The sequence below is a fragment of the Polyodon spathula genome, chromosome 16, assembly GCF_017654505.1.
Source record: "Polyodon spathula isolate WHYD16114869_AA chromosome 16, ASM1765450v1, whole genome shotgun sequence".
Lineage (NCBI taxonomy): Eukaryota > Metazoa > Chordata > Actinopteri > Acipenseriformes > Polyodontidae > Polyodon > Polyodon spathula.
In genome coordinates this window covers 23,587,148-23,613,261 of record NC_054549.1, presented here as the reverse complement: position 1 = coordinate 23,613,261, position 26,114 = coordinate 23,587,148, and the positions used below count along the sequence as shown (strand labels likewise).

At 38.6% G+C, this 26,114-nt stretch overlaps 1 protein-coding gene across 1 annotated transcript; it reads right to left on the bottom strand.

Moving 5' to 3' along the window:
* Positions 1-3,348: 3,348 nt before the first annotated feature.
* Positions 3,349-22,444, bottom strand: LOC121329157 (V-type proton ATPase subunit S1-like). The gene is made up of 10 exons (XM_041274553.1): positions 22,289-22,444; positions 19,935-20,061; positions 18,111-18,185; positions 12,517-12,710; positions 9,739-9,779; positions 8,044-8,129; positions 7,108-7,370; positions 5,977-6,027; positions 4,261-4,498; positions 3,349-3,816 (listed from the first exon to the last, which is right to left on the bottom strand). Exons 1-10 carry the CDS (start codon positions 22,405-22,407, stop codon positions 3,607-3,609), a joined length of 1,404 nt encoding a protein of 467 aa, XP_041130487.1. The 5' UTR covers positions 22,408-22,444; the 3' UTR covers positions 3,349-3,606.
* Between the last annotated feature and the right edge of the window lie 3,670 nt (positions 22,445-26,114).

Sequence of the window (26,114 nt, the reverse complement as noted above, 5' to 3'; positions counted from 1 at the left end):
AATTTATTTGGAGGTTACAAAGACTTACTATCACAATTGTCGCTTCTTTTTTACTTTTTGGTTTGTTTGCGACCGGCCTGACCAGCTGTCTTATTGATGAGCTGGTATGCCATGCATGCACTATACTGCAACACATTTTTAGGGCTAATTTTTCTGGGGTGGGGAGGGGGGTATTGCAAGTAGCCCTATCTGCGGTTGCCCGCAGGTCATTTGGCCTGCTGTCAAATTTATCTAGTAGTCATCAAATGCTTTGATAACATGAAGAAAATGGTGTCAGACTTACTACAGTGTGATTCAGTGATTTTAGGCAGACAAGACTTACAAATCAGGATTGCAGTAAAAGGCTTTGGATTGTAGATCGGATGATCATGACATGTTTCAATACCAATGTTGTCGGTAAGGGGTATATCGCAAGGCCACACAAACTCCCCATCTCGTGAACAGAAGCAGAGAGGACAGTCTGTTCTTTTCATACATTTTATCTGCATTCACTGTTTCTCAGTAAATTAGTGTTTCAGAACCACAGTGAACAAAGAGAAACTCATTCACAGTCAATCTAGAAATGTAGGGGTTGAAATTAACAAGCATGCCATTTTATTAAATCATATGTATATATAATTTTTTTTTTCAATTTGGAATCAGCCATTATTTTTTTCAGATTTTCTCCCCAATCTGAAATGCCCAATTATTTTTTATTTCAACCCGGCCCACTGTTGCCATCCTCATGCTGACTCGGGAGAAATGAAGATGGACACACGAGTCCTCCGAAACATGGGCCGTCAGCCGTCCGCTTCTTTTCACTCAGCAGGCCTGCCATGCAGCCACCTCAGGACCACACAGCTCTGGACAACTTGCAGGCAGGCCCACAGGTGCGAGGCCAATCCACAGGGATCACTGGTGCGCCATGAGCCTGGACTCAAACCGGCAACCTTCAGGCTATAGGGGGCATCCTGCACTCCACACAGTGTCTTTACCACTAGAGAAAGCCCCTATTCATAGTTTGTGGATGATTCTGATCAAAAGCAACATTTCAAAACTTTTAGGAATTTAAGAAAGTCAAATGCAACTGCCTTCCTTTAAAAATCAGAGCTCTGCAAGTTTCTGGATTTAAAGTTATATTATTTAAATACACAAAACAGAAAGACTACCATAAAATGTGTTTCAGTTTACTAAAAGTTAATATTTTACTGAATACTAGCAATTAAATTGGTTTAACAGACTGCAGAAGGCTACACACCTATTAGAAGCTGAACAGGAAAATACAAAGATGAAGTTTTGTTTTTTCCCTCAAAATCCCAACAATTGTGTACTTTCTACTGAAGTAATTTGAAGATAATTTTAACAAGGACACATTAGCCATTTTTTGTATATCAATAAAAGCAAACTGCTTAGTTTGTACTTACCATAAACTTATGAGATTCTTTTTGTCAAAAAAGAATTTACAAAGAGGTCATCTGACCCGTCAATGCTTGTTCAGTACTTTCAGCAAACACACACTAACAAAAAGAACAAATTAAATATCAGTGTGAAGTAATTTTATTATAGGATTGTCATTCAAACACTCTTTTTGAAGGTGATCATAAACGGCAAAATAGTCAAGAAATCCAGCTGAATTAAAACACATCCTTCCCAAGTCCAGATTACAATATTTACTCTGATACTTTTGGACTAGAAAAGGCTTCACAAGGGAACTCCCAACACAAGTATTGGAAAAAGACATCAAAATTAAGATACACCGCACCTTCACAAATACACAGAAATCACCTACGTACATTTTTCACCTGTATATACAAATATGTCTGAAATGGATGCAAACTAATTAACAATTCAAATAAGTTAGTTTATTTTTTACAGGTTCTCTGCCTAAACTACTACATAATCAAAACACACCGAAGAGGGGCTGACATTGACAGGTAACCAGAAGTAACTGCGGTCATTGATACAAGTCATTCTGGTAACATACAGCATAGACTACTGAATTACAGCAATTTATTTACATATACTGTGTGTATATAGATATTTTTTCACTTTTTTTTCCAACCAAGAATCTCAACACATATGGAATGTTAAGGTACAACTCCTTGGAATCCTTCTTAGAAAAGAAACAAGAAAACAATAAGGTCACAATGAATTGAGCAGTGAAACACGCTGCTATAAGAGACACACCAGAGGGTGACGGCTAGTGATTTAGCACCGGGGGGGGGGGGGGGGGGGGGGGGGGGGGGGACAAAACAAAATATGCATCACTCAATTTAAAGGACCTACAAACTTGTAGTCAGACCTTCCCCCTACTGTGTGTCTGCAATTATTAAACTGTTCACTATTAAATAATTTAGAAAGAATTACTACAACCCAACATTATCCCAAGTTTAGTCTTGCGCAACCCCTATGTAAGATGCAGCAGTTCATACAGAGCAAGTGTCCAAGTGCCACCCTTCCAGTAGCTGTGATTCCATAGACCACATGCAACGTGATTCTCAAGCTTCCAGACAGGAATGATTATTCACTGCTGTAGATATACTGGACAAGACCTTGTACATGGGATTGTAAGGCTTAACCCAGAAGAAAATTGAAGTATTTATCAACAATTTAAAATTAGGGGCTACATATTGAAGTTTTAGAGACTATCCTGGGAAACTGTATTTTCAGTAAATGAAAGCAAATCATTTCCTACTAATTTCAGTCACTAGGGAGGTTATTTTCAAAGCTAGGTACATAAGTGGAGCTAAATGAGCAAATCACATTACATACACACTGTAGAACTGAACATACATTATGTTAAATACAAATTCAGTACAGGTTTACAGCTACAATAAATTATTACTCTCAAACGACAAATGTTCTGACAATAAGTCTTTTTCAATGTCTTCAACTGTAGCTATTGAAAAGCTATTGAAAAACGCTTCTGGTTGGAATTGAAAAGTTTTAGTATTTCTAAACTCAGTGCTATTGAATGTTTAATAACACTATGTAACACAATTTTTGTTCCTGGGTAGTAAGTAAGTGTTATTTCCTAATTGCTTATGCCTCAAAATTATAGAAAATGGTTACTATTATTCCCCACAAACTTTGCTTTTGTGACCAGGAGATTTAGAAGCGAGTAGTTTTTCGAGATTTACAATTATACTGTATTTACTCACTTCTAAATCTTTTGTAGTCATCTTTGTATTATTTTAGTATAAATACATGTTAATTTGGATTCATATGTTGTTTTTTTTCTGACTTTATGTGAACGAAAAGACACACATTTGCCCATTTTCCCATTGGAAATAGTGATATTTTGAACTATTACTGTCCTGGTCACAAAAGCAAAGTTTGTGGGGAATAATAACCATTTTCTATAATTTTGAGGCATAAGCAATTAGGAAATAACACTTACTACCCAGGAACAAAAAAAAAAAAATTTGTTACACAGTGTAATTAGATGATAAATCTACCCATCACCCAATCTTCAAACCAAGTTTTAAAAACAACCTTCAATAAATCTGTAATTTCTGGCATCAAATCAAATATTTCCATTGACAATCTAAAACACAATGATGTCCCTCAAGGTTTAACTTTAAACCCCAGAATCCCCCAGTGGACTGTTTGCGTTTCCCAGGCTGGTTACTCTGTCTGGGGCACGGAGATGGAGGCTCCTTTGGGGTCGTCAAACCGGTCCATGGTCTTCAGCTGCATGAGCATGTGAAGCCCGTAGGTCAGGATAAGCACCATCAGCAGTGTGGTGATCAGACCCATCCAGATCCCTGGAGTGAAGAAACCAGCGCAGTCACTGGCATACGAGAAGCTGGGCCCGGTAACATTGAAACCCTGGATCTGGAGACAGAGGCAATGTGAGAGTGAGTGAGCAAGAGAAAGCGAGAAGGCAAGAGAAAGAAAGATGCATTTATTTAGTACTATTGCAAGTTTTCATCAACATTCATTTCATTATGGTGCAACCCAAGTGCACCAATCCCTCATATGGAGATATCTGGAAAACAATTTTTCCTAGGATACGCAAGGGTTGTTTGTTTCCGATTTTAAAATACTGCTAATGTATTTGTATACAATAGTGTACAAAATGTAACAGTAAAAGGGAAAGACTGAAGAAATATTGAATATGAAATACAAATTGGCCTACACACACTTACTATGTAAAGACTAACACATATAGACCTGCATATCTGACTAAACGTTAAGTTAAAAGCTACTCTTCAGTGCTTCTGTCAACACTAGTATGCATCACCGCACTCCATGGTAGAAATGAATGGCTCTCGTTACCTGGAACTCTGTGAAGGAGACTCTCCAGTTGGTGGCGCTGTCGCTGCTGTTGAACGGCACCAGCAGGGGGTTTCTGAAGCTGGTGACAGACTGGCAGTGGAAGGAGTAGTTTTGTGGCGCGTAGATCTCACTGCTGCCATTAAATCTGGCCTTCAGACCATTGTATTCAATCTCAATGTGGTCAAGAGTGAACCAGTACCGGGCAGAGACTGGGTAGCGACGACTGTTCATCACAAATCTGGACAATGGGAGTAAGGAATGTCAACTATACTATAGTTAAATCTCCACACCACATTGTATCGCCTCTCACTATACTGCGGATTCAGATATATTGCAGGCCTGGAGTGAGTGTGTGTGTGTTATATATATACTATATATATTTATATATATATATATATATCATATATATTTTAAAGTGACAAATTAAAACACAAAACAAATATACAAACAATGAAAAACAAAGCATTAACATTGTACTGTTATATACACACGCATTGCACAGCAATACAAAGCAAATTAAATATCTACTTGCTGAAGCAGTTTTTATTTTAGCAAACGAGTAGTTCACTTGTAACAGCGATGCACTAATAAGTGTCACAGGGCAGTGACGTCAGCTCCCTAGCAACAAGTCTTGTATGTTGGGAATCGATTCTTTCAATGCAGCAGGTATGTGCATTTGAGAAAGGAGAGGAAGACATGAAATTAGAGATTTAAGTTGATGAGAAGCAATTACCCTCCACAGTACGAATTAAAATTGTGTGCTGCTTTTTATATGAAAAATGAGAAAAAGCAGGTTGCGTAGAGGATTTATACTGGACCCTGACGCACCTGATAAAACGAGGGAGTGGTTATACAGTATTTATTTGTTAGCCTATTTGTTTTCCTATGGGTCTCTCCCTATATTATGGCCCTCTATATATAGCGGATTTATATTGGACTTATTGGATTTATTATTTTTGTGACACTGGAACCTTCTTCCGTTCCACTGAGTGTCAGTCTCCATTACTTGGTACCAAAAGTGGGAAGATTTGTGTGAGAGATAACAAGTTTTGCTGTTATACTTTGCCCGTTGGACAAACAATTTGTATTAATTTAAGTGTAGCACCAACATTCAAACCTTTTAAAAAGTGTCCACTTTCCACTCCTATCAATTCTGACTGGCTAGCTGTGGAAGAAGCTGATCTTCTATTGGTTAAAAAGAAACCCAGAAAGGGCTGCAAGAGAGCCTCTGGCAAGGCACAGACAAATCTTTTAACTGAAGGTATTATTTATGTTTTTTGTAAATTAGCAAACGAGTGATACTGCTTTCTTAATACAGGAACCTGACATTTAAATGCAGCAAAAAAACAGGTCACAAAGGTACTGGCGTATTAGAACAATGTGTACAATTATCTGAGTCTACTTTGTGGTCAAGCGTGTACTGTTGGGATGTTAAATAAATACATACCCAGAAGTTTACTGTTTAGAAGCATTAAAGACAAACTTTCCCTGGAAAAAAAAAAAAAAATGTACTGATCTGATCCCGCCCCCCCCCCCCCCCCCCCAATTTTAGTGTTGCTACCCTAGTTTGCCATTTACCAGGTTTACATTTTTTTTTAAATTGAGAAAGTCTATCGTTTTAGTTTTTACATTTACTGTCTGTCAATAACATGTAAAAATGTAGGTGAGACAAACAGAAGGTCCCCTCCCCTATACACTATGTACAAGATTACTTACATGACTTTGAAGTCCTTGTAACTCTCCACTTCTCCATAATTAAGGACAAGCCTGGGAAAAGCAGAAAAAAAAAAGTAAAAAAAATTGTGGAATAACAGCTCTCAAAAAAAAAAAAAAAAAAAAAAAAGTTTACATCCGGGAACTCGAGAGTGGATGGTGAGATACCAGCCTCTGGAGGACAAATGCCAGGCACCTGGCCAGTAGAGTACACCAACATAATGAGGATAAACAGTTCCTAACCTGCAGGAGCATCAGAGCTAATGCAACAATCCCTTTGGAATCCCCAGCAAAGACCCACCACTGTGCACTACCAGAATCTGCACTCCCGACTACCAAGTTTCATGACAATTGGATTAATTGGTTCTCACGACATATGCAAGAATGTAGGTGTGACGTGCAGATGGATGGATGTACAGACAAATACACCATCGGATATCTCCAGGATCTGATACTCAACAACTCATGTTAAACAATGTTAAAGAGCAAGTAGCGGGGTTCCGAAAAATATAGCGTTATACGTCCCCCATGTGTTGCTCCAAGTGTTTAAATAACATACCTGTCATTTCTTTTCATTGTTAACATCCTGACAACTTTTTACTCTTAGAACTTTAAAGTCTGTTTCACAGCTCTTTTCAAAATGTCTGCTCTACTGCACTGAGGTTTGAGATCTGTCTTCTAAAATCATTGCAGGAAGAGCGATATAAACAAACGAAAAAAAAGAAACAATAGTAAGTGCTCTGGCTTTTCTGTTCCGTACCACATCATGGATCGTTACTGCTGTACTACCCATCTGACAATGTGGGCAATAATCCTTACACTATCAGTGCACTACAGCAGACATTTTAAAAGGGCTTTGAAACACACGATGTTAAAAGTGTAAAAAGTTGTCAGGACAGTAACAATAAAAATAAAATTACAGGTACTTTATTTAAAACAGTTGCAGAAACAGGTGGGGAGAAGAAATGCTGAATTTTTCGGAACCCTGCTACTTACTCTTTAATACAAAGTTTTATGGCAATTGGATAAGCAATTCTTCAGTACGTAGGTACAACCGCCTCCACTAAATAAATCGAACAGAGGGATGGTAAAAGCAGTGTGGTTTAGTAAACTTGGACTGAGCTGTGTTCTCACCTGGAATGGGTGTGGTTGCACATGGAGCCAGTCAGAGACACATTGGCGCCGGGGCCGAAGGTGCGAGAGGTGAGCTCAAAGCGCACCGGCGGTACCCCGCTGCGGACATGGCTCATGGTGATATTCTCAGCCCACAGCAGGATGCAGGGCCCGACTGAGTTGTTGTACATCACAGGAGGGTGGGGGGCTGCAGCTGGCTTTGGAGGGGCTTGGAGGAGAGAACGGCCAAGGTTCTCCACAGCCAGAGACACGTCCCGGATTACCTGGAAGACAAGCATCACACCAGCCAGCCCTCAGTGTCAGGATAAGCATCACACCAGCTAGCCCTCAGTATCGGGTGTACAAATTGTTTTTTCTGTCCCTTTAGTAAAAGTAAGGCCATCCCGTTAAGGTCCCATTTTGTTTGTCCCTTGACTGGCCTCAGAGAGGTTTCACCGTAGCTTCAAATGACATTCTCTTTGTTGTATTTTTAACTGTGCTTGCATTTACTCAAATACTTTTTGTTGTTAAATCTGTGAAAGGTGTTTTGACAAGACATACTGGTGCTGTTTTAGTTGTGGCCAAAAGGGCCAATCACTAGACGATTACTTTTATGAGGACATCTAAAACCTCACACAGGAATCTGTCAGAATGCCATGTCTTTATGTTAACCCTAATCAATACTTCTAAGCGCAGCACAGAAACCAGGGCGAGCAGACATTGTTGGAAATTTAGTGGACAGGACATAGGAAGGAGATCTAGAATGGGATACCTAGTCATATTGTTCATGCTGAATTACAAGCAACATTTAAGACCCAGAGTTTTGAGATCAATCAGCTTCTAACAAGATGAGAATACATGGGCCTCCTCTCATTCATACAAGTTCAGCTACGCAGTCACAAAATGCAATCCACTGCAGGCCTTTTCCCAGCATCCAGCCCTCCCGTCCTTCCTTACCCTGGATGGCCGGAGGGCAGTGAAGACCGCAGTGTAGGGAACGGCTTGGCTCTTCAGAATGCTCAGCACCTCACCAATCACTTCATCTGGAAGAGTAGAGGCACACACACGACTAGTTAGACACATCCCATCGTTAATGCTTTCAAAGGTTTTGCTCTGCTCCTTCTTTTGTACGCCAATATGCTCCTCACGTTCTCTCAAATTTACTATTTTCAATTGATTCTTGCCAGGTTTTGTTTATCAGCTGTTCATGTATTCAATCCTTTGGCAATGAAGGACAAGCCCTTTAACCCTTAGTAGTCCATTTATTCAGCGCTTGTCAGGTCCAATTTATTTTCACACACCGTTTATTTTATACTCACTGTTTAAAATAATTTTAGGTTTAAAAGGCCCTGCATAGCAAAAGGACATCAATACTGCATCTAGCCAAGCCCCACCCCTTGTTCGCTGTATTTTTCACATACCTCTACATAGACGTGCATACTGATAAATCCTCTCCTGATCCCCCGTTTTATCACCAGTAATGCGATCCAAGTAATTATTTTATTACTATAACATATCAAAAAGCTCTGCAAATGTCTGATTCTTTGAGCGCTGGATGCAGAAGCAGCTCTCTCCTTTGTTTATGTCTGTGTTATCCCTGTAGTGCATGGGGCTATGGGGATAAGCCTATTTTTTTGGCTTCATTCAGCTCCTATCGGTCTCACTCGGCGATTGAAAGGTTTTCTCAGCTTTTTCCAGAGAAAAAACAACTAGAGACCTGTGCTTTACATCTTTTTGATGATGCTGGACAAGGTCTGACATTGGTCTGGAAAGGGAAAGTTGTAATGTCGGACCGCAAAGGGTTAAACAGGCAAACTAACTCAATCTTTATATACAGTGGAATGAAAAAAAACATATTGCAAATGTTAATGAACCCGGTATTTTGTTTACCATTTTAAAACTTGCATAAGGAGGTACAGCACAATAAATCAAATTGCCTCGCAATTGAATCATGTAAGGGTAGTTTGTCTCAATGCAATACAAATGAACTCTTACAGCACTCCATGTCAAGTCATGACAACGAGCGTCACAATTAATTTTAAAGAGTACCATTGTGCTTGTGGTTACAATCCGCTAAAACTTGGGGTAGAACAGCTACTAGTTCAACAGTCAAATAGCTGAGGTAAAAACATCTGAACAGGTCGACTAGACGCCACTATCAAAATGTAATAATCATGAATGTGACAATGTCTGGTGCTTTATTTGTGAACTTACTCTTTCGTAACACTGCTGTTTGTGCACTATTTTAAAACTGCTTGGATTTTTTATTTATTTATTTTTAAACTATTGAATGTTCTACAATGTAATTTAATGTTAATGGATCACAACTCCACTTCCATCCTCGCTTCACAATTTCGTGATGCAATTAGTTGACATCAGTTTGAGGTCAACTGTTAATTTATTACTGGACTACATAACGACTCTACCCTCCGATATCTTCAATCTAGACTTAAAGGCTAGTTTCCCGGATAGGTGGGGGCATTTTAACCAAGAGCCCTCCTTTTGTCAAAGCTGACTAACCAGCTTTTGAAAATCACCAGTAACTCAGCTCTGGATTGATATCCTTGTTAAACAACTAAACAGATTATTATTTATTGATTCATTCATTTGTAATTTAGTATTTATTAAAAAAAAAAACATTATACAACCTACCATTGCCACTAAGCATATCCTTTGGAGACATAAACTGGGTGCTGAAATAGAAAAAAAGATGATGAGTAACATGCAGAGCTGCAAATACAAAATATGAGCAATTAGCTTGATGAAAAAAAGTCACCAGACCACAGACTACACATGGAAAATGTATGGATAACACAGACTATCTATCCACACACAGGGGACTCAATACATTATTAAATTAGTCATTTAGTTAAGTCTTATCCACTTATCCAAGCAACAGAGACTTAAGAAAATAAGAACATATGGGGGTGAACTATGCTTCAACAACTGCTGCTGCAGAGTCACCTACAATAGAACCTTGATTTTAAGTCTCGTCTGAAGGACGGAGCACAAGGAGGCCAAGCTAGGATTTGAACCAGGAACCTCTTGGTAGCAAGACCCTTTCTTTAACCACTGGACCACCAAGATCAGATCAGTCATTCTAAAAGAACATCCCTATGGGAGAAGCAGCTCACCACAGCGGACAATCAGTGTGCTCTAAAATAACAGAACTGCATTTTACCCAGTGTAGTACCATATGTTTTGCTTTAAGCAGGCCAGACTGGTGTAATTACTGCAGCTAAAACCACTTTCAGGTGGTACTGAGTGGTGACTTTCCAGTTCCCTTGCAGACTGAACCCATTCCAGCACATTGTCAGGCTAGCCTCCTATTGGAGGGGAACACAACAGAATGCAGATTTTACACAAATCCCTGTCCTAACAATACACAGGAATTTAACTAAGTGGATGTGATAAGCTGACTTGAGCTGTAACATCAGACCAGGAACAACCAGCACTGCGAGTGAAATGAAAGGAATCCACAGCCGGCTGGGTACTGAATGCGGTGCAACACTTTTTATTGAAACAAAAATAAAGCTCTGACAAAAAACACAGCTCACAGAGCAAAAAATAACAGGTTGAACCCAAAACAAATCACAAACACAAAACTGACACCAACTAAACAAGTACAGTGCTGGTGCTTCCAGCACCCGTAGCCTTTGTTTACATTTAATTATTTTTCTCCTCTCTCTCTCTAAAGGGCCGTTCACTCCGGATGCCGCCTCCTCGCCGCAGACCACTGTTCACACCGAATGTGGCAGGGAAGAGGCAGGGTGACCATTTCATTGAAATTGACAAGATTTACATTTTCATTTAATTAAATTTTTGAATGAAATTCACTTATGATTATCAACTTATATAAGTACACATATCATATAATGAAATATTAAGTGTTTATAGACAAGTTTATACAGTTAAAAGCATAGATAATCATGACAAATCTGGTTTCAAGCAGGTGTACTCAAACTTTTGACTGGTACTGTATATTAGACAGAATTCAATCACTAACTAATCATTCACTTGAATCCCAGCATGTGAACTAATTTGCAGTTAGAAAAGACATGGAATACCAGGTTTGTGTCTGCGGCTGGAGCAAGGCGACAACGTTCAGGGGTTTGAAGATTCATCGAGGGAGAATTAAATGCTTGAAGGAGAAGGGACATGGGCCTTGCACTGATCAGTACTTCTAAGTCAGTCAAGTCAGTTGAATGAAATCCAGCGACAGGAAGCAAACCACAGTTCGCAGGATATCAGCAGATTGCTTGGCTTCTGGAATGCAGCTACCACCAATTCAATTATACATAGATGACATGACAACCATGACTACAACAGTAGCCCGCACTAATCGGTTATTGGGCAAATTAACCAATAAAATCGACATGGGCACAAATGTAATTCAAGCCCACTAAATCAAGGAGCACCTCTAATTAAAAGATTAAGTAGTAGATAAAAAGTTCTACATTAATGGTGAGGCAATACCAACAGTGTCTGAGAAGCCAGTGAAAAGTCTAGGTAGATGGTACAACAAGGATCTAAAAGGACACAGTTCGTGTGGGAGAAGTTAGACAACAAGCAGCAGAAGGGTTGAAGAGCACAGACAGCAGTGCTTTACCAGACAAACAAACTCTGGTGCTTTGTTTGTTCCATGTCCTTTGTGTTCATCACCTGCAACACTGAGCCGCATTTTGACAGGATGCAAGGTGGGTCTTAGCCACGACCAGGTGCTGCGATGTTTGGCCTTAGCATTGGAAGACAAGTGTAACCTGACCAATAAGTTGCCACCAGTTCCATCAAAGCATTACACACAAGACAATATTCCTCCGTCCAGGAGAGCAACCACCAAGAAAAGGTGTTAAAACCAAGCCTCGCCCAGGACAACTGGAAGCTGCTGGAGACTGGAAAATGCTGGTCTTGTGGTCTGGATCAGCATGCCTTGTTCATCTGGTCAATAGAGCCATGGGAGGATGCTGTGGATAAGGCGCATGAGGAAGAAACTTCGGTATGCTCAACTAGCTGCTGAAGTGGAACAGCAAGGATGGACAGCCCAAGTTTACCTAGTGGAGGTGGGTTGTCGAGGATTTGTAGCACTTTCTACGACCCAGTTTCTCAGAGATCTCGGGTTTAGTGGCCAAGAGGCGTCGCACAGTGACGAACTTATCTGAAGCAGCAGAAAGGAGCAGCAACTGCCTGTGGTTGAGGATCTCAAGCACAATAGAAAGAAACCAACGCTGATGTACTGGTAAGTAAGCCAGGCTGAGTTGAGTGGGGGATGGAGGGGGTGATGCCACAGTGGACCACAAGTACTTGGCCAAAAAATGAACCTTAAATCTCCAATATGGTCCGATCTGCATATAAGAACTGCCCAATTATTTTTTGAACCATTGACAATAAAATATTTCCATTCCCTGCATGTCAGGAGTTCTCTTTTTATACCTGATAGTGTAGGGCAGCCTCAGCACCAGCAGAGAGGAGATGGAGTGGTTGAGTCGAATCTGGCGGAGTGTGGAGGGCTCCAGGTAGACAGGGCTGGTCTCCAGCTTCTCCTGCAGCAGGGCAGGCACAGCGCTCGAGGCGTGCCAGTCTACAGAAGGCAGCACCAGGGAGGAGGGAGCCATCTCCAGAGCAGCCTGAAACACACAAGAGCACATCAACCACACGCTGACAACAACCCCACACTAATCCCTAATCACTATTAAGAGGGTTTTAAAAAGTCCTTAATCTAAAAAAGGAGTTGACAGTGTTAACTTGTCATAGTTTAAGCATTCAAAAACCAGATGACAAAGTTAGAAATTCAGTTGACTCAGGACAGAGGGCAAGAGACACTTCATTACACAGGGTATGGAATGGGTTAATGTTGTTGGAATATAAAACAGGCCTTTAGGTTGAAGTGTGGCAACAGCCCCATATTGTGGTGCTACTATCAACATCACCTGCCTATTCTTAAATTTCACAACTCCATTAAGTATAGTGATATGTAGTTGAACTGGTGTATTAAATGCTTAGTTTGTAGTACTATAAATCAAACCCTGACGTTGATATTATCATGCAAATTCTAATGACGATTAATCAATCACTATCAAGTTAAAATGCATAAAAAATAAAACAACTTCCCTCACAGTAACACTTTACAGGAACAACAAGTCTTTTATAGAGCATGGTATAAAAAAGCTCATTCATACAAATCCTGGTGTTAAGACACGTTTGAAAATTGGCATTTAAATATAGCACTCTCCAATTTTCATATTTTCACGACATCACTAGCCTTTGCCTTGTTTTGAGTAAAATCTGACAAATTTCCAGTGTAAACATAACGGTAAAGTAAGAAAATGCCGCGGCTGCAGAGATGCATTTCACTTTTCGCTGTCATATTTTAAATCAAACTCTGGGCTCTCCTCACTGATTGGCAGATATGGGCATCTGGGGCATGTCCAGTATCGTAGAAGATCTTAAGTGATACTGTTTAAGTGCCCTTCCAGCGATTTGTACAACTAATAAAAAATAACTCTTTTGCATACCCCAAAACAAACTCCAATGTTCTGTTTTACTCTGAAGTTGCTTGAAAGCAGTCTAATTTTAAGTTTTAAATCAGCACTTTGGTAAAAAAAAAAAAAAAAAAAAAAAAAGAAGCCTGCTTCACTGGTTGCTATGGCGCTCCTCCCGTTGCTATATGACGTGCACAGGGGCAGGGAAGTGGAACAGAAACAGCATGGCTACGCAGGGAGCTAGCACGTGTTTTCAAAAAAACATACTGTTAATTAAACTATACTTAGAGTGCCTATAGAACATCTACACCCCCTTTCAGAACGTTCAACTTTTGTTGCCATAGCCTGGAATTAAAAAGTATTACAATAGTTTTTTTTTTTTTTTTCAAATCCTCACATCCTACCCCACAACTTCCATGTGAAAAAAAAATTCTAGAAATTTGTAGAAAATTAATTAAAAATAAAAACTGAAATAGCTTGGTTGGGTAAGAGTAAACCTCCCTTGTAATAGCAACCCTAAATTAGCTCAGGTGTAACCAATCGCTTTCAAAATCACACACCAAGTTAAGTGGCCGCCATCTGTGTTAAATTGTAGTGATTCACGTGATTTCAGGATAAATTCAGCAGTTCCTGTAGGTTCCCTCTGCTGGGTAGTGCATTTCAAAGCAAAGACTCAACCATGAGCACCACGGCACTTTCAAAAGAACTCTGGGACAAAGTTGTTGAAAGGCACAGTTCAGGGGATGGATATAAAAAAAATATATATATCTAAGGCCTTGAATATCCCTTGGAGCACAGTCAAGATGACCATTAAGAAGCGGAAGGTGTATGGCACCACCAAGACCTTGCCTAGATCAGGCCGTCCCTCCAAACTGGATGACAGAGCAAGGAGACTGATCAGATAGGCTACCAAGAGGCCAATGGCAATTTTGGAAGAGCTACAGGCTTTTATGGCCAAGATTGGTCAAACTGTGCATGTGACAACAATATCTCAAGCACTCCACAAATCTGGCCTGTATGGTAGGGTGGCAAGACGAAAGCCATTACTCAAGAAAGCCCACCATGAATCCCGGTTGAAGTATGCAAAAAAAAAAAAAAAAAAACACTCGAGATTCTGTAGCCATATGGCAAAAAGTTTTGTGGACTGATGAAACTAAAATGGACCTTTTTCGCCTAAATGCAAAGCGTTATGTTTGGCGCAAACCCAACACAGTGCATCACCCAAAGAACACCATCCCTACTGTGAAGCAGGGTGGTAGCAGCATCATGTTATGGGGATGTTTCCCATTGGCAGGGACTTGGGGCACTTGTCAGGAAAGAAGGGAAAATGAATGGAGCAAAGCATAGAGACGTCCGAGGAAAACCTGCTGCCCTGGGACGGAAGTTCACCTTTCAGCATGACAACGACTCAAAGCACACAGCCAAAGCTACAATGGAGTGTCTAAGGAACAAAAAGGTAAATGTCCTTGACAGGTCAGAGCCCCGACCTAAATCTAATCGAAAATTTGTGGCATGACTTGAAGACTGATGTCCGTCAACGCTCCCCAAGGAACTTGACAGAGCTTGAACAGTTTTGTAAAGAAGAAAGGTCAAATATTTCCAAATCTAGGTGTGCAAAGTTGGTAGAGACCTATCCCAACAGACTCACAGTTGAAATTGTTGCCAAAGGTGCTTCCACCAAGTATTAACTCGGGGGGTGGAGACTTATCCAATTACGATCTTTCCATTTTGTATTTAATTTTTTTTTTTTTTCTCTCAATAAAAACCATTTTTCCCCCTTAACAGTGCCGAGCATGGTGTGTAGATCAGTGGGGGAAAATAATCCTCATTTAAATGCATGAAACTCAGGCACTGACACAACAAAATGTGAAAAAAAGTTCAAGGGGGTGTAGACTTTCTGTAGGCACTGTACGGGACACATCCTAGCAAGCACTAGTAAAGACTGCAGGTACATTATTTGAGTTCAGACAGGGGATGCCAATACTTATGTCTCAGGAAGTGCCCCGATTGTGAAATATGATGGTACCTTGTTTTTATAAAAGTACATTTTACTGTATTACTACCATGTTAAATTGTACTCTTGCTCACGCTTTTGTAAGACAATCTCTATTTCAGTGTTTGGACTGCTATCTCACATATTAATACACCTACTGATTCAGTAGTGTCCGCTACGCTATCCTCTGCTGCGTGATTTGTGATCTTTACGAGACTCTTGCAAAATCTGTTAAATAAAATTTATACTAGGAATAACAATTAAATCGCAGACATTTGTTTGTAAAACTTGTGGATTTCCGTTTACCCTATGTGGAAGATGCAATGACCTGCACCACAACTGTGTAAAGCTAAGTCATCTGATCTTCTGATCGCCAGAAAAAAAAAAAAACACACAGCGAAGAACTTCCATTTAATATTTTTGTAGTACTGAAACAGCCAAAATATTAAAAAGGTAAAAAAAATAAAATAAGAAGAACTTCTGATTTTTAATACATCATATATGATCAATTTCAATAAAGCACTCCGGCTACATACATTGCATCAATAGCAACTAACAAATTACTGGGGACCCTTACCTCAGCTATGTTATGCTTTCTATAAAATAAATTATCCTATGTTAATTAAAAAAACAAAAAGAGTGCACCCCATCAGACTAAGATACATAAACAGTACTGAAACAGAAACTGTTAAATAAGTTAGTTTTTACATTCGTTATTTATTGGTACCCTTCCAAATTTGAAGGAAGTTACAAGCTTAGCAGAGTGCCATCAGTCAACAATATAAACAAACACACCATTTTACTTTAAACATTACAAATAGGTCTGTGTACTACTAATAAACCCCCAAAACAGTACTTATATTAGTTTATCTCTAGTTAGTCTTTGTCACCTGGATGGCTAATGCCAAACTCATTGACCCAGTCTTTAGGGGTGATTTTTACAATTTTCAGCATCTTTAAACAAGTACTGTAGTAAACTGCAGCTGAGTTTCAGCATGACTGTGACATGAGTGTGTCTCGTTCACCAGAAGCAGTTTTATTGAGCAAGTACGTTTACTATATTTAAAGCAGCATTGCCTGTGCTGTTGATTATATACGAGATGTGTATTGATTTAGTTATAATCAACCAAAAAAAGTTTTGCATGTTTTTTGCAAATGTAAAACAAAAAATTCTCCACATATTCTGCAGCAAACAGATTCCTAGGATCTCTCGTGATTGTTCAAACACTCATGGGCAAAGTGTGCTGAGCACAGTGCGGAGAACTCGATTATTGCGTCATGCCAATTTGCTCTTAAGTTTCATATATTTTTCCCCAAACATTTTTTTGTTTTGTTTCAGTTAAACAAAAAAAAAACAGAGATCCTCGGTTTGGTGGTGTTTCCACACCTGGCAGCAATCCACCTTTTTTGGCATTTTCCAAACATGCCTGCCAAACACTTGGTGTTATGAGGCAGCTGCATTCCCCTTTGCGCGTCACTTCCGCGTCTGCGTTTTCATTGCTGCTGCGTTCTTGTTTATTACAAGATTGTTTTCTGATTTACTGTTTGCTCATACCATAAAATAGCCAGATTATTTCATTTTGTTGCAAGCTATATTAATAAACTGTTTCTTTTGCTATGTGCAGAAGGTCATTTTGTTATATTTTTTTCAGTAGTTATTAGACATTGATTTTCTTGATCAATTCTACCAGTTCCCTTTAAATTCTTGACTGTTGTAGCTAATTAAATATTGAGTTTGTTACAGAAGGAACTGGAAAAAAGAATTAGAAGGCGGGTGGGGGGCTGACTGGAATCTTAAAGGAGTTAATGTTAACCAATACTGTAAGAGCAGCATAGAAACCTGGGCTGGAGGTCACCGGTGGAAAGTGGACAGGACTGTGCACAGAGAGGGTATAGAATGGGTTACCTACCCATGCTGTTGTTGCTGTTGGATCCCTGACTTGACAATTTTGAGATTACCCAGTTACTAGCTACACTCATGGGATCATTTGTAAATGTTATGATGTTCTTATGTTTTCTCATAGCTCGAATTGTGAATTTTGCATTTACTCAATGAAAAAGTTTTACCAGTATGAACTACTGTCATTTCACAGATCTCAATTGTTCCTCCATAAAGGACACAAACATTATGGAAACTTGTGTTTGATTTTATACATTTCAAACAGCATTTCATCAAATGTTTGAATATTTGTCCTTAATTTATTTCATATTCAATATTTCTTCACAGTCGTTTCCATAAACATTGGAATTCTGTACAAATGCATGTTGCAGTGATATACAAAACTGATGGAGGGCTTATGCTGGCCCTTCTGATTAGTTACAAAACATTTCCAATATGTTAACAGTTAAACAGTGTATTTGATTTCTTACATGTCTACTATAATGGCTGTGTATTTCAGTTGAAAATGTGAAAATCATTTCTGGTAGGATTTAGTCTGATGTTTTAATTAAAGCACGTTTTTCTTGTTAACAAGCATCTCAAAACGACTTGTCATGCACAGATACATTGCAGTAAATGATTAAAATGCAGTTTCCCTGTAACAAAGTCTCACCTCCAGATTTGGAAAGGCGTTTTCCTGCTTGTTACCGTAAGCCCCTCCGTACATCGTAAAGTCATCAAGACTGAGCTGCAAACACACACAAGAAAAGCTTTTCATATTTTTAAAACAACAGCATGAACTGGAGGATTGTCATTCCAAACTCAGACAAACCTACCAAAGCTAAATAGCAATAACATGGTGAACCTTTTCAGATTTTCAGCATCTAGTGTCAATTGAGTTTTTATTTTTATTTTAACTGGACAATTAGAAACTGTGAAACTTCACTTAGGTTAATGATGTCCACTTTGACACTATTCAACTGTGTGTCATTGAATGTGCATAACCCTAAATGTTTCATATGTAAAATGTTAGAAGAGATTCATGTTTGAGATGATGAATTCTGGTTTGGATTACCTAGCCATGTTGCTGAATCGCTGCGATCCTTTAAGAACCAACATTTGAAGATCAATACACTACTCAGGAAGCAGACGTTTGTAATTTCCCTTATATAATCATATGGACCTGACCCTTAACATACATACCCCCAGATTCTGATACTCTCAATAACTTACAATTACCAAGTTGTAACACCATAGGATATGTAGTTCTTTAGGGGAGAACTGCGAAACCTTTTGGACTAAAAGAGTTCTTACGGAGCCATACAAAACAATATGCAATTCACAAAACAATAGCAAAAAGCTGACTAAACAGTAGCACCCAACGCAGCACTTCAAAGCTTTCTATTCAAACATATACCATTTTCTACCAAAGCCGACAGACTGTCTTTGCAGTCTTGACAAGTCCATTAAATTAATTAAAAGTTTTGAGACGAAGCAGCTACTAGGAACCGGATGAGCACTGATGAACCGAACGGTCTCCTATCGTTTGTAAATTCTTACAGTAAAAACCTAATGCGCCGTACATGCCTCAAATGCCATGCATTGAACAGACCTGCTTTAGAAATACGTAAATATCAGCATTAATGTGTTTAACTGGGGGATGCTGTATCTTTAAGAGGAACTACAGTTTGAGGAAGTGAAAGAAAACCTGAACTGGAATGACAGTGTGTGCATGATCATGCTATTGCGATGAAATCAGCACAATCTTGTGGACACAAGCAAAATTCCTCATTGTGGGAGATCAGAATATAACAAGATCACCGCTACGCAAGACAGCTTTCAGACCAGTTTAAATCTGCAATGACTGCAATACTTGCCTATTAATACATCTGAAAGAACCAGATTTAACTAACACCACATAAAACAATACAACCCAGATGGGTGTTAATAGTCTAGGGTTTAGACATTAACCAAATGTTAAATGTTTAGAATATGTAGTATAAGTGAACAGTTTAATGTTATTTTAGTGCTGAGACAAACATGGGTTTTGTGCAAATATTCTTTCAAAATGTTATCTAATATTCTTTCACTGGCTACACAGCATGTCAGTCATTAGCGGAGGCAGCTGATTTGGCAAGAAATAACCTGCAGGTGAAACAACCCATGAAGTATAAACAGATTTCTTTAACCTAGCGTAGTACCAGATATCATGTTTTACAATGAAAATACATGCTTGATGTAACATGTGTGTCTTTCAAAACTGCACATTTGGAGACCTGTGTAATTAACAGATGTGGCTAGCGGGGAAATGATTTGAACTAGGCTCTTTATAGCCAAAGGTTTGTTACAATGAAAGGCGCTATAGCAAGGGTGTATTTTGTTAGCTACAATCACTTTAAATGGGTTTGATTGAGAAGTCTTAGACTAATAAGGCTTTTGAAAACCACTTAATAAGCATTCTTTCAGTTGATAAAGGGAGGGGCTGCTGTTAATGTACCTTGTCCTGCAGGAAGAGAAGCACATTGTGAGGTCCATTGCTGATTGCAGAGCTCAGATAGGTAACCAACTGAGAACCAGAAACAACATGGCCCAGGGCAGGGGCGTCCTGCGACTGCCACAGCGAGCTGGAACACATACAGGCTGTCAGTAACATACCAGACATTAATGAAAACACCTATCTTGCATGTATTACCCTCCTATATGAATGGTGTACACATGCATTTCCGGGGTAGTTAACGAGGTAAAAAAAAAAAAAAAGTGATGGTAGCACATCTTTTTGCAATGACTAACTGTTTTGTTATTAATTTGATTCTCTCTATAGAACTGATGAACAGAAAAGGCTAAATCTAGAAAGTACTGTACTTACTGGAATGACAAACAAGCAAGAGTATTTATACAATACAATTCTGAAGAAGAAAGGCAGCAGCTACAAGATCAAATACAAGGTGCAGTTCCTGTCAGATGGCACCTCACCAGGTGGTTTAGAGACAGCACTGAACAGTCATAACTGCTTGTGTGAAAGGCTATAGTGCTGAAGCGCTCTAGTGGACATGGATTGAAAGCCAACCTCACATGTGACTGTATACCAGACCTGTTGGGTATTTTTATCAAATCGGTGTTACACACTTTCATTTTTTCAAATACAATGGATGGTCAAAAACGTGGTAGTAATTGGAGATCGCAAGTTAAGGAATTGTTATATTATAGAAAAATATTAATAATGCGTCCCCACTTCAACTTTCCACACACACATTATATATAAGTAGATTAAACCACGATATTCTGCATCATTGATCTGTTGACTGACAGGTGTGAAAGTTGTACTCACACGATCCCTTTACCTGTGTGAAAGGGTAATGACGCTATTAACACGCAATTTCCTGCTGTGTGAATCGTTTTTTTAATGATTTTTAACATCTAAGACGGCACGGTGGCGGTATTGTGTGAAAGTGGCAACGGAAGAGGAATAATACACGTTGACTGCTTTTGTTCCCTTATATTAAACGCACATTCCAACACATGGTAAAACTGCGCTTTTAGTGAATTACCAACAAACATTATTATGAGGCCGGTGAATTTTTTCACCCACTACTAGCCCTAGTGCATGGAAAAGTCAAATCCTGCTATCAAAATAAAATGTTTGACGAATAAGATACTGGATAATCCATATGGGATATGTTGCCAAATTATTTGTCGTTGAGTTTGAATAGGTCATTTTAATAATAACAAAGTGAGGAAAATACAAATAGTGAATGTGTTTATGAAATACAGGTAAAACAATTGCTGCGTATTACCTACCTTTCAGTTCAGGACTATGAGCGTTGGATGTAGTAGCCACTACAGGCCGCTAGAGGGTACACAACAAACGGTATTCGAATAATAGTTTTATAGGTTAGGTTTAGGGGTAGAGGTAGAGGTTAGGTGTAAATCACATAGGATGTGGCGCAGACAAGTAAATGGTGTTAGTAATTATAAATGAGGTAAGGTTAATGAAGAAGTAACATGGCGTTTAGTTAAATTCGTTCTGTTGAAGTTTTCCGGTTTTTGGATAAAGAATAAAAAAAAAAATAAGTTTTAGTATATATTAAACGGTACAGCAGTATTTTGTTTCACTTTTTTTATTTAAAATATAATAAAGGTCAAGGATATGAAATTTAGTAGAATTTTGTGTTTGAGTGTTGTTTTAATTTATTTTGCACCCTCTAGCGGCCTCTAGTGGCTACTACATCAGATGCTCAATTAACAGATCTGAAAGGTAATACGCAGTAACGTTTTCACCTACATTTCATAAACAAATTCATAATTTGTATTTTCACTTTAGTTATTAAAATAGCATATTAAAGCTTAACCAAAAAAAATTGTACCATAGTGATCCTTCAAAAAATTTACTAAGCATACATTGTTCATCTCAGAAACCCAATGTTATAAATTGTATAATAATAATAATAATAATAATAATAATAAACTTTAACAAGGTGCCAGTACACACACAGGCACATCGGCTACCTACCTGGCTTGAGTTAAACGTCTACAAAATAAGAGTACAATATTAATAAACACCATACAACTGTAAAGCTGAACGTCATGGTTATATTCACTTAATGTAAAGAGCTCAGACAATATCGATGACTCGATAACACACTGACAAACATTAACGACTACTTAGAAATGAAAAATCAAATGAACGCTTTATTTTATGATAAGTAACGCGTAATTAAACTTAATAACACGTTATTGTCAATGCAGTAAGAAAAATTCAAGCGAGGAGGGATGGTTGCGGCACCAAATTGTTTGAAAACGTCTTCATCATGCAATTCGCAGAAAACTACCATAAAAAAAAAAAAAGCTTACCTTTCGCTTGACCAGATAATCACGGGAACCTGGTCACTGCACTGCCCCAGAGACAAAATGGTGAAAAAAACAGAAAATAACACCATCCCTGCTCCGCTTTCCGTCTTCACATCCGCCATCTTTCCTTTCCTCTCACAGCAGTCTCTGGTGACTCGGTCCGTCACCGGCTCACTGTCATGTGAGTCAGGAACCGCCTTCTGAGCACCCATTGGCGCAGAAGACTCCATTCTGAATGCTCATTGTTAGCCTTAGCTGTCAGTGGACGGGACACTCCCCCGGCTTTATAGATGTGGACCTCAGTGTTATATTATATAACACCTCAGTGGTGCATTGTGCCCATCGTGCAATTGAATGACCCATTGGTTTATTTTCTGCTGTCGGTGTTACAAAACAATGTACTGGAAGGGATTTTTAAAATAAAATTCCAAGAACATAACGTATTTTTTTGTTTTGTGCTTCTCTGATGTAAATAAAAAGGATTGACAGAAATCACCGATACCTTCTACATTCTGGCCAATATAAGTTTGAAATGAGACACGTCACTGAGCTGTCAGGGTAATGCAGATACTCGTAGAATGCCATTTATTTTGTGTGTGTGTGTTTTTTTTTTTTTTTAAATATATATTTTGTAATTTTTATGTAATCATCTTATATTTGTAGCGATACACACATACACACACGCATATATATATATATAAAACTGCAGTGTACAAAATTGAAGTCATATTACATAATAATACACTGAGTAGAGAGACAGGCAGAATGGAAGCCTAATAAATTATACAAAATAATACTGAAGAAGGGTACAGTAAACAACTATGGCTAAAAGGTTTGCATCACCTGGAATTTTAGGAATGAAACTTCATGTAATAATAAAAACTACAAAATGATATCAGACAAGTCTACCAGAAGCCATAATAGTAGTACAGTATTGCATGTTATACTTCAAAATGTTTTCAATTTGTCAGTTTCTTGTTAAGTATATGGAAAACTACAAAGCGTTATGTAATTAAATATGTTAACGTAACATTATTCTTTATGAAACACAATCAGTGAATTCTATAGGGCGATGCAAGACCATTGGCCAGAGCTGTAGGCAGCAGAAGAGGCAACTGGAAACGCAGGAGTGAATCCGATTTGTATGAGAGAGGTTTAGTAAGTATAGTTACACTTACAGAAAATCCAGTTACTTTAACACTAACATCAATCCATCACTGAGTTTTGATTGATACCAACTTTCTTTACAGGAACATCATAATTGTAGATACTTTTTCTACCTCTGTAGTCGCCATGTTAGCATTGAAATCGTGAGTATTTACCTAGAACATTAATTTTTATTTCACCTGTATTTCAACAGATTTTACATTGAATATGCCAAATAAAATAAAATAAAATAAAATAAAAAAAATCACAGAAACCCGACCTTTTTGTGCTGAGAGCCCTAATAAGCTAAAGGTGGTAAACAGGCAGTCATTTACCATGCTTTTCCAAAAATTATCTTATGTACTTAGTATAGTTTATAATGCTTTACCACACCTCTCTGGGCTTTACCATGCCTTCACTATGATTTATTACACTTTGCTATGCTTTTACTTGGGACACTTTTATAAGGGAAATGCAACGCCGCATACAAAAAACACAGCAAGCACCATACTTTTTAAATTTTTTTTATTTTTTTTTTTTTAAATAAATAACAAGTTTCAAAATTCTTTCCACATAAGTTTGAATAGTGTCATTTCAGCTTGCGAGGTAGATGTCTAATAATTGGCCCAAATGAACCCTTTCATCCTGCAGTGTGATTCACTTTTAAACACTTCATGTGCTTTAACAAGGACTGTACAGACAGGATACAACCATGCTGGCTGAGAGATATAGAGGGCCCTTTAATTGCAAGAAACTGCAGACCATCCATACAATGTGTGTGTGTATATATATATATATATATATATATATATATATATATATATATATATATATATACACACATATGGATGAAGGCTATATTTGCATCCTGAGTATTTCGGGGGGGAAAAAAAAGGCATAATACCACAGTAGTGATGTCAAAAAGTGATCATTCCTCTAGAGGAAAATATACTTGAACTTTGACCCATTTGACTCCTCGAGACCATCACTTTCAATTCAAACACAAAATGTCTTGTTTTCAATCTCTAGACAACACCAGAAATGTACATTAATGATCAACAAAATGATGTAAAGCTGGTACATTTGTATCTCAGAGAAACTGGAGAGGAACGGGAAATTAAAACAAGGTAAAGGCAAAATAAAGCTGAAGCACTAACACATAATGACACAGAACCTTTGTGCAGCATTGAAACAATACATTAAAAAAAAAAACAACTGTACTGCTGAACTTCGTCTTCATTAATATTAGCATCACATGGGTATCCATATATTATAAATAACAGATGGGCCTCTTCGGCGAGTCTACACCCCCTTTCAAAATTCTCACCTTTTGTTACCTTACAGCCTGGAAATATAATGCATTAAAATAGTTTTTTTTTTTTCATTTATCTACACATTCTACCCCACAACTTCAAGTGAAAAATATATTCTAGAAATTTGTAGAAAATTAATTAAAAATAAAAACTGAAACAGCTTGGTTGGATAAGTGTCCACCCCCCTTGTAATAGCAATACTAAATTAGCTCAGGTGTAACCAATCGCCTTCAAAAGCACACACCAAGTTAAGTGACCTCCACCTGTGTTAAATTTTAGTGATTCACATGATTTCAGGATAAATTCAGCAGTTCCTGTAGGTTCCCTATGCTGGGTAGTGCATTTCAAAGCAAAGACTCAACCATGAGCACCACGGCACTTTCAAAAGAACTCTGTGACAAAGTTGTTGAAAGGGACCAGGACATGGGTATAAAAAATATCAAAGGCCTTGAATATCCCTTGGAGCACGGTCAAGATGATTATTAAGAAGTGGATGGTGTATGGCACCACCAAGACCCTGCCTAGATCAGGCTGTTCCTCCAAACTGGATGGTAGAGCAAGGAGACTGATCAGAGAGGCTATCAAGAGGCCAATGGCAACTTTGCAAGAGCTACAGGCTTTTATGGCCAAGACAATGGTCAGAGTGTGCATTTGACAACAACATCCCAATCACTCCACAAATCTGACCTGTATGGTAGGGTGGCAAGAAAGAAGTCATTACTCAAGAAAGCCCACCTTGAATGCTGTTTTGGAGTATGCAAAAAAAGAAAACACTCAGGCTGTTCTGTAGTCATGTGGCAAAAAGTTTTGTGGTCTGGCGAAACTAAAATGGAACTTTTTGGCCTAAATGCAAAGTGTTATGTTTGGCGCAAATCCAACACAGCGCATCACCCAAAGGACACCATCCCTACTGTGAGGCATGGTGGTGGCAGCATCATCTTATGGGGATGTTTCTCATTGGCAGGGACTGGGGCACTTGTCAGGATAGAAGGGAAAATGAATGGCGCAAAGTACAGAGAAGTCCTTGAGGAAAACCTGCTGCCCTCTGCAAGGAAGCTGAAACTGGGATGGAAGTTCACCTTTCAGCACAACGACGACCCAAAGCACACAGCCAAAGCTACATTGGAGTGGCTAAGGAACAAAAAGGTAAATGTCCTTGAGTGGCCCAGTCAGAGCCCCACCCTAAATCCAATTGAAAATTTGTGGCATGATTTGAAGATTGCTGTCCATCATCGCTCCCCAAGGAACTTGACAGAGCGTGAACAGTTTTGTAAAGAAGAATGGTCAAATATTGCCAAATCTAGGTGTGCAAAGTTGGTATCCAATTATGATCTTTCAGTTTTGTATTTTTAATATATATATATATATAT